Source organism: Fulmarus glacialis, unplaced genomic scaffold (assembly GCF_000690835.1).
Source record: "Fulmarus glacialis isolate BGI_N327 unplaced genomic scaffold, ASM69083v1 scaffold4010, whole genome shotgun sequence".
NCBI lineage: Eukaryota > Metazoa > Chordata > Aves > Procellariiformes > Procellariidae > Fulmarus > Fulmarus glacialis.
The window spans coordinates 71,176-81,365 of NW_009189484.1; the positions used below are offsets into that span (position 1 = coordinate 71,176).

Below are 10,190 nucleotides of genomic sequence, written 5' to 3' on the forward strand. Positions count from 1 at the left end.
TGCATTTTTCAGAAAACCCTTAAGAACTGAAACTGTTGGCTACTTCTTAAGTTGTGTTCGAGAGTGGATCGCAGTTTAAGAGGAGAACTGTGGATGTGGAGATCTCGCTTTGTCTCAGACAGATGCAATATAAAAAGCTCATTTGGTTCTAATAAGAGGTTCCACTCTAACTGCCACCTGCCGGATTTAAGCTACCAAAAGTCTGTGAATGTGTCATCCAAATACACAACTGTTATTTCCCTCTGACTTCCAGTGCATTTTACTCAGTTTGACAGCACTATGAAAATAAAGAATGCCATGCACTGGCACTGGCACTTCCCGCACTGTTGTAAATCACTCTGAATCGATCCTCATATCCTCTCTTCCCCCCACCCCCGCCAGCCATATCAAATTATGTCTTTCAGAGATCCGATTTTCTGCTACTATGAAATAATTAGAGTTGGAAATTCCTGTCAAATGTCTCCCTGGATGTATATTTCAAGTATGGGAATTAGTGTGTCAGATGTAGGAATACCTGTTGGAAGAAGGAAGGTCTGTAGCAGATATAAAAGTCAAAGAGATTTGAGAATACATTCTTGGTTTTTAGGGATCTGTAAGTATTTCTGAGATAAAACTGTTGAAAAGAAAGCTAGGTGAAAAATCTAACTCTGAAGACAGTCTGGTTAGGTTTCAAATCCAGGGAGAAATTCAGATAAAGAACTTAGATGTATTAACTTCCTTTGTTTGCTGATGACTTCAAAATACTGAATTCCAGAGTACAGCAAGTACAGTGCGAGCAACTTACAAGAACTGCTTAGGGTAACCTTCCTCTTAGGATTTGTATATGGGAACAACCTGTCCAGTTCCTCAAGTTGTGGACTTCCCATACCGGACACATGAATGCAACAGATGTGAGATATTTAGAGAGCAACTGGTATACATGCATGCTATGCTAAAATCAGCTCATTTTCCCATTAATTAAAACACTCTTTGTTTTCAGCAAAATAATACTAAAAAAGCATGAAATTCTTTCCAGTGTTTGTTGGGAAATTCAATAAATTTCTAGTGCTTGCAGTAATTTTCAGTGAAGTGACCCAGGGTCGGTATACAGAAGTGACAAATGTCCTAGTTCTGAGGAAGCAATCCATGAACACCCGCTCTTATGGTATTGGGCTGTGATACTTATGATACTGTCTTATGCAGCCGTGTGACAGTCTTAGTGGATCACTGTCGTATCTTTTCTCAGTGCTCCTTGATCTTACTGTTTTTCTTTGCTTTTCATTTTTCAGCTATGAATTACTAAGTTCTTCAGAAAAAAAAGGAAGTCACATTATTGTCATTTTACTGGTGGGAAAATTGAGACCTGACTGTCATGTATAGTAGGGCAATAGCAAAACTGGGATTAGGCTGTGTCCTGGTTTAGTTTGGTGGTTTTGGATCATGTTGCCCTCTTTACTGTACCGGCTTTATGGTCACATTGGGCTAAGTCATGAATCCTTTTTTTTTTTTTTCACGCAGGGGAGTAGTTTCTCATGAAGGAGAGTTTGTCAGGGGGAGTATATTGCATATGCCAGCATGACAATGGGTTTACAGCTCAATCTGGCTTTGTTCTTTGGAAGCTGTTCTTTGGAAGCATTCGTATGGGGAATTCATTCATACCAGTGAGCTTAAGATTCTGAGTTATGGTCTACATGATTCATGAAGCCTTAATGAGACATTTTGATGCCCAGGAAGCTGTAATTTTATTGCAGAATCAATATCAATATAGTAAGTATCTAGTACATAGAATAAAACAAGGGAAGAAAGCAGGCTTTCTCTGGCTGCATCAAGTAGCTGTTTAAAATTAGTGTATTTTCCTCTAAGCGTTTCTGCCACTTCCTATTCCTTCGAAATAGGAAGGAAGCAATGCTTTTCTTTACAGGACTCAAATTCAGTGAGTGAGTGTTACGAGACATGCCGATCAGCTGATGTCCTTCACTCCAGATACGGACACATCCTGCTGGTGCTACATGTACCACTAATAAAACACTTTGGGGTTTCTCGTACCAGAGACTGTACTGATAGAGAAGTGCTGGAGCACGTGTGCAGCATCAAGCACGTGAGAGGCTCCAGTGAAACCCCCAGGGCTGCTGAAAGCCATCGACCTCAATGGGACACTCAAGTGCTTGCCGCTGGCATGAGCGTGACTATCTTGGGGACATGAAACTGGAAGGAGTCACGTTGGTCAATTGGTCTCACTCCCTGCTATCACCAGCAGCTACCTCACGTAGCAGTTATTCCTTTCATAACGTGGTCCAAATCTGCTGTAAGGGGCCTTGTGGGATACTTCATGCAACTTCTTTAGCAAGGTCGTTGCTACAGGCCAGAACCTCGTTAGTCTGATGTTTCAGATTTATTTATTTTTAATCTACAACCTATATTTATTTATGACCAGCTTATGCCTATTTCCTCTGACTGTTTATAATTCTGATCTTTGTAGCCCTTTAATTCTTCCTGCATAATATTACCAGTCTTCATTTGTATTAGTGATGCTTCCCAACTTTGTGTCATCTGCACATGTTGCGGAGTGCTGGGGTTTTGCCAAGACTACTGAAGGGTATACAAAATAGGATGAGCTCTGACGTTATTTCTTGAGGAACTCCATGAGTAACTTTCTAACACAAGCTCTTTACTTAGCAGATCATTTTTTCTTGTAATAATGCCTATTTTTGCCAGCTGAGCTAATCAGTTTCCATGTGGCAGCTTATGAAATACTTAATTGGAGCCCTGACGAAGAGGAGCTCTACCACATTAATGTGGTATGCAATTCAGCTATGTTATTAAAGAAAAGTACAATATTAGGGTGGAATAATGGCTCTTTACCAAGTTATATTGCCTTTTGTGCTGTGATCCATTTTCATTGGAAACTTAAGTTATTCCTTTCCTAACTAAAAATTTGTTTTGAAGCCTTACAAACAGGTGAACTAAGACCAATAGGCCTGTAATTTGCTTAGATATCTTGTGTTCCTCTTCTTTTGTATTGTGACAATATATAGTATTTTCCACTCTTTTGGTAAAGCCCTGCATCATCCCATCATTAGAAATGATTCTTGGAAAAGCTGTATTTTCATACAAGAGTTTCTTTGGAATCAGAGTTCACTGTTTTATTCCTGAGACATCACTTCCGCTAAGGATTTATAGTGTGAGAGTTAGCCTAGGAATAAAATTGGATAGAGAAAGATAGATACAGAAAGATGAGGAAAATACTCACTTGTAACCAGTATTGTTAATTCATGACAAATGGCAGCCGGAATGAAACTCTTAGAAGTGAGTCCACCTATTATTTATATATACATATAATGATACAGATATCATCCATGCATCAATTTATGTATGTAAATAATATCTTTTTTTTTTTTTTTTAATTCACTTTTCCCTTTTCAATCCTTTCCTATAGTAAAAATGTATGTTTGAGGAAGGAAAAATGTTACTTTTAGAAATAACTCTGCTCCTGATCTGAAAAGGACCTTTGTGGTTTTTAATGTTTTGTTTTAATCAGAAATCAATTTCCAGCTACCCTTTAAAGTGATACCTTATCTGCCCTACACTTATGTACTACTTAATTTTGTACCTCTGGGGGGTTTTCTTTCACTCTGCTAGCAAAGAACATATTAACTTGCATTTATTAGGAGATTTTAATTTCTTTCCTGTTGCTAAATTTAAGAAAATATTTGTAGAATGATTTAAAAGTAATGGTAAGGTTTTTTTTTAATATTGAGCTGTAGAAGATAAAATAAGGAAATCATGACAGTAGCCGACCTTTGGAATTTTGATGCGGATATTTTGCAAAGCAAATAAACTGAATATTAAGAGAAGAAAATAATCCTGTTTAAGTATATAGTTCATGTATTTCAACTAGTTACATTCTTTCCTTAAATTCAGTAAGCCCACCTAGCTGTTCTAAGATTTCTCCAGACATTTCAGATAGAGATGCAATCATGAAATATATTATATATATAATTTGTGCTGTTTGTAACATAAAATGATTATAATTGTACATGTCAATTTTACATGTCACCATTATCATGTATTGTTTGGGTTGTTTTTTGGCTTTTTGTTTTTTTTTTTTCTTTCTTTGAGGTTTTACTTTATGAGGAATTTAGGAAAAAAAAACTTTGTTAAATAAGATGTTATGATTGTGAATTCAGCATGTGAACTGAAAAAAATTATGAAACAGAATGACCAATTTCAAAGCATCAAACCATCTACAAGCTCAAAGATTTTAAATATAAAAGAAACTATTGGAGCATCTAGTCTTACTTTTTGCATATTGTGAAACTAAATAACTTGTCTGAATAAAATATAATACTAAGATTTAATTTCACCCCCTACAGAAAAGTCAACACAGATGCATGTAAATAAGCTTATGCACATGAAAATTCAGTGAGACTATTTACATGTGTAAAGTTACTTGCCTGTCAGTGTTTGAGGGAACCAGACCGTGGTACTGTTACACAACATGTGATCTAATAAAAAATTAAGTTTATGCTTTCTTGCTCAGCACATTGGCTCATTATTTATTATACAATTTTCTTGACGTATTACAATTTAGAACTGACAGTTTCTGGGAACCTCTCATTTCTCATATGGAAAGCAAATAAATATCACTTTAACTCCCCCATATATAATTGCAAATTGATTTTAAAATTGGATCACTTAGCTTCACTTTTCATTGTCTAATGTGGCCTTGTATAATGCTAAATACTGAGGTTGTTGAGTAGCCAGAAAGTAAAACAATTGATTTTTTAATGATAATTGACTGTGGTCAATTATCATAGAAAAGGGGGTGTGTATATCTCAGCAAAACCACAAAAAACGACAAACACTATTTCCCATAAGGAATCTGTTGAAGAATTGAGGGTAAAGTTGAGTCCATTAATACGTGTGATGCCTTCAAGCAGATGTCTTTGAATGTAACTGGGCCTCCAAAAGCAGGGGTCTGGTTTTTCTGTGTAGTTGGCAAGGAAAGCTGGGCATTTTCAAAAGCCTACAGAGGGACATCTTGCTTACCTAATTGGATACCCAAACTTTGGCCAAAAGTCTCTGAAAGCCTTCAAAGACCTCTAGCCTTCTCTGTTACTGATATTGGATCTTGGGCAGAATTTGACATAATGTTTATGTACAAGACAACTGAAGATCAGTCTGCTTAAGTCTCCTCGGCCAAATGTATTTGGAGATCCATGATCTTGTATTTCCCCAGATGTTCCTTTTCATCAGCTTTTCTTCACCAACACCTCTTAAGTCTCAGCTTTCCTCCTTAACCCAGTGGCACTTGTGCCAGACCAGTGCTACAAGTGAGATTCATCCCATTCTGCCCAGGCAGAAACCAGATTAGTTCACTGGTGCTACCTTCAGCTCTTCCCGATGGCTTTGCAGTGTTCCCAATACTTTCCTCCGTACTTTCTGGCGTTGTACACTGTGTAATCCAGACATGGCTGGTTTCAGATTGCGTTTTCCTACCTGGATGCTATCACGACATCATTCTGAGAAAATGCTCTGGGAAAGTAAATTTGTGCTCTGGTGCTGATATGTTGTTATACTGCCTTATCTCTGACTTTAAGTAAATATTTCTGTAAAGGGTTAAGGTTTAAGTAACTTAAAATACATTATCTTTACTAAGAGCTTCTAGTCAGAAAGGTAACTATAAATTCACTTGAGAGGAAATTAATTTCCTTGTGTAAAGCCAATACATCCATTTTCACTGGGAAGAGAAGAAGAAGAATTGAAATAAAAAGACTGTTTCCAGATTAAGAGGAATATTGACTGTAGATTTTGGACAGTGATAAAGCTGTTTGACACAGGACACACTTTAGCTTCCCTTACCAGTGTGGGATTGAGCCTGTGTATGTGGCAAGCCACATCCTACAAGGTGCCAACAGCTGGGTGAGAGAAAGGGAATATTACAGCGGTTAACTCCTCTTGCATGTGGTTGAGTTGTGCATCCTTCTTGATGGTTTTTTTCTAATGCATATTATAATTATTTATTCCTATATATTTCACTATTTAAGATTTTATAAAGTCTGATTTGAGACTCAACACTACTCTAAAGCACCTGTGACTACTAGTAATCTGCATACTGGTTCCTGGGACTTGAGACAACTTCCTAACCAATATTTGCTCAAAAATTAGTATGATTTGTTGTTGTTGTTATTATTAGTCATGAGAAATGGCTATAGCTTTGTCTTGTCAAAATAAGAAGGAAAAAAGATCTATGTTTAGCATGGAAGACTTTGTATTTAGCTTCTGTTTTGAATTTAATAGAATCAAACATATACTCAATAATATCCAATTTTGACTGTTTAATTGAAATCAATGAGCCAGAACCTGAGCTGTTGTTTGTTGATATTTCTTCACTAACATAATTGGGGTTACAATAAGTGATAGTAATTAGTCATCTGGCTCCATCTACACCAAAACCTAGTTTATAGAATTCTGCAGTGCAGATGAAAGAAGAAAGAGAAACAGTAATAATATATGCTACCAATTATCTAAGATTCCTCTCTAAACTTCTGTATAATTTTCTCAGTAAACTCACTTAGTGTTGATGGGTGACATTTTTAAACCGTGTGCTATTGATTTCTGCCAAATGTACTTTTTGTTCTACAAATTTCCCTTAAGCTACCTTTAGTTTTTTGAACAAAACTTCTTTTCATTTGAAAATTGGCAGTAACAGCTAAGTATTTTTTTATAAACGCTTTGCCAAGTTCACTGGACCAAATTCATCACAAATGTGATTTGCCCTGTTTTGCAGTCAGTTTAGTTTCAAGATGATTTGGCTCATCATATCTTTGAGAAAAACACGCAATTCATAATGGTGACAAGGTGTGCTAGCCAGATCAACTGAGTACTTTTTAAAAGTACATATAGCCAATGAAGAAATGAACAAAGAACAGGGGTTTTAATTTAAAGCCTCTTCCCTTTTTGTAATGGAACCCTGTATTTGAAGTCATGTTCATTTCAATTTACATGTAAATTCCTTCAACATGCATAAATCTGTTTTAACTGTTCATTCAAGGAAATAGTTAAACTACAGTCACAGGACAATTTATAATACTCATAATCTTTGTCTTATTTTAACTGTGTTACAGATTTACTGGCCTGCAGCAAAAGAAAAGGTAGAATTATGCAAATTAGCTGGGAAAGATGCCCATGTAAGTATGGTATATATTCTTCTATTATTGCTGAGAATATTGTATATCTGTGTATTTGTTTCTAAATGCACAAAATGGGTTAGTAAGTTGTTGTTACACTTTTTTCTTGAACTAATGAACTAAGTGTTTTTTCTTCATTTAAAAAAACGTTACACTTCTATATTTTTCTTTAAATGTTAATGATTCAAGAAAAAATACTCAGCATTGCAAGCAGCAATCATGCTAAGTCATCCTTGTATGTAATAAATGCCATTGAGAGACGAATGGACTTTCCTCTGAAATGTATCGCAGGCGATACTCCCCTGAAATCCTTTCTTTCCCATCAAACTGTTTCTTTTTTCTTGGGAATATCCTGAATGTAATTTCATTACAATTCATTAATGAAATAAAGTAGCAGAGCAGAGTACAAATTAACTTAATTTGCAGACAGCTGCAGCTAAGGTTAAAACAAAATCTCAGACTCATTAGCTTTTCCCTGGAACCACAAATCTTCTTTAGGAAGTCTCTTTAGGAAGTGTGTTTAAGGTGCATTCATATATACTATAAAACTTTCATATCTCTTTTGCATAGCACAGATTACATCATATGTCTAGAGCCCATTATAAATGTAAACATTTCCTGGCTGTATAATAAAATTTCTTCTTTTTCTCTCCACAAATCTTGTGGTTTCTATCCAGCTTGTCTGTTACCAAGGTGGACTCCAGCTCAAAACACTCTCTCAACTCTCTGCCTGAGGAATTTCAACTTTTTATCCTAACTTATTGCTACCCTTATCTTTACAGCAGACAAAAACTAAACAACACCTCTGCTGAGCACTGGGAAAATTCTGATACTGGTCTATATGGAGGATTTGTGCTGATCTATTTCTACACTAGAACAAAAGGAAAGGGACCAGAAAAGGGAATATTTGTTTTGGACATAGATCATAAATATCTCCTTTTTGCTTCCTACATTGTCTCTGCAGATTGCCTCTCTCTTAGGTGTAGGGTAGTAGCTTGAACATATGAATATCTCCTGTGTATCCCCTCCTAAGTACCTTGTTATATGTGTATGTATTTAATTTTGGGGAAGGCTGCAACAAGCCTTTCCTACCACCCCATGTAGCACCCTTGCAGCGTGCAGCAGCCGCCTGTGCTACTTACCAGCAAGGACCAAACCCAGCTAGAGCCAGAACTGACCCAAGCAACCTCCAGGGCTCAGAAATGCCCAAATAAAAGTGACCAGTAGGATGTGGTTGGTGCAAAGAGAATTCACTCATACACAAAACATACCCTTGGAAGTATGTTGAAGGCCTTCAGTCCGCCACAATGATTTCTATCGTGTAATCTTTGGTGTTAAATCTTGCGCAGAACCCTGAATTGGGAGCAAAGGCAGGAGGGTTGGTAGCCAGACTAACCCAGTGGCTCTCCAACCTCTGCCCAGTTGTTGACAGAGGTTGTTTCCTGCAACACAAGCTGAGCAGATATCCTCCAAACTATGCTGTAACCACATAGCTTCTTGTGGCTGTAAGCATTGTAGCAGAATTAGGCTTGCAAGTCTGATTGATGAACTGCTTAGTAGATAGCCACTGCAAAATTGTAGCCATCACAACACAACTTTGAACTATTTAGTAAACAGTCTCTGCTACAGTAGTTTTGAGTTTAAATACACCAATACTATGGCTATAACCTAGTACAAAGTATAATGTGAAAGAGAAGAATAAACATGAAAATTAACCTTTCTCTTTCTTTTCCTAATAGACAGAATGTGCCAATTTTATCAGGGTTCTTCAGCCCTACAACCGAACCCATGTTTATGTCTGTGGCACAGGAGCATTTCACCCTCTCTGTGGATACATTGAACTTGGAACTCACAAAGAGGTAATTTATTTTCTTCACCACTCTGACATGTCAAGGAATAACCCTCATCTTGTTTAACATTCATCATAGATTGGAAAATACTACACGAGTGTGTAAAAAATGAACTGACAGCAGCTTGCATAAATAACAGGGTAAATGGTGGATTTTGCAGGTCAGACGGGAACTTGTGTTCTCACATTTGATGTGTGCGTATCGCTTTTGAACAAAGCACTTTCCTCAGTAAGGCTTAATACACAAAGTTCTTCAGAATGACACTTTCATATGATTAACTAAGTGAGGAGCACATTTAACCCAGATGCCTTTCTTTCTAGTAAGTCATTTCTGCACATAATTTCTGCTTACATACACACACACGCATGCAGAGTTCAAGATGACACTTGTAGTTCTATTTTTTAATGTATATATACCCTTGGTCCACAGAGATGGTTTCCTATTCTTTGTGCATGACAGTAATACAGAGATTTTAAATGGTCTCTGAGCCTGAGTCCAAGGACGGCATCTCCAGACTTTGCAGATGGTTTGCAGCCCTGTCGCTAAGTAGATATTGGGTATCTTCCATCATTAGTGGCGTATTCCTGAACTGAAGTTAGCAGCTGATTGGTCTTCATTTGCTGGTGACAAAGAAATCTTTATGCTAAGTGGCAAATGTTTGAGACCTAACCCCCACAACAGAAGCATTTTGGTGTTGTGTCAAGCAGCCACTTAGTACACAAGTCTCTTTTTAACTCCTATATATATAACACCTTGGCTATATTTATAACACTGGCTCTGTTCTCAGTCGGCATCGAGATGTGACCTGTCTGGCCGCTTGCCTGAGGTGCAGGCTTCCTATGCTGCTATAGAAATAGCTTTCTCTTTTCTTTGGGTCTCAGTGAAATTCTAGAATATAAGAAATGAGGTGTAATGACATGTTATTAAATGTGATAACTTGAAATATGTACACATTGGAGTTATTCTGACATAAGGAATCAAGGGCAGATGCTCACAGAAAAAAAGAAAAAAAAAGGAAAAAAAAAAACCAAAAAAAACCCAACTTATTAATGCTTGCCCAGGCTGAGACCCATCATTATATTCCACACAATCTGTGGGTTGGTTGACCAGTCCAGAGGGGCTGCCTATGTTACAGAAAACTGAAGCTGCCTTAAATCTGTGATGTTCTTTC

The 10,190-nt window shown here is 37.0% G+C and overlaps 1 protein-coding gene across 1 annotated transcript in view; it reads left to right on the plus strand.

The window, feature by feature from the left end:
- Positions 1 to 10,190, plus strand: part of SEMA3D (sema domain, immunoglobulin domain (Ig), short basic domain, secreted, (semaphorin) 3D) — a 97,368-nt gene that overhangs the window by 24,436 nt on the left and 62,742 nt on the right. The window contains exons 3-4 of the mRNA XM_009582200.1: positions 7,107 to 7,169; positions 8,909 to 9,028. Coding sequence (XP_009580495.1) covers positions 7,107 to 7,169; positions 8,909 to 9,028 — 183 coding nt within the window. The remainder of the gene's footprint in view (positions 1 to 7,106; positions 7,170 to 8,908; positions 9,029 to 10,190) is intronic.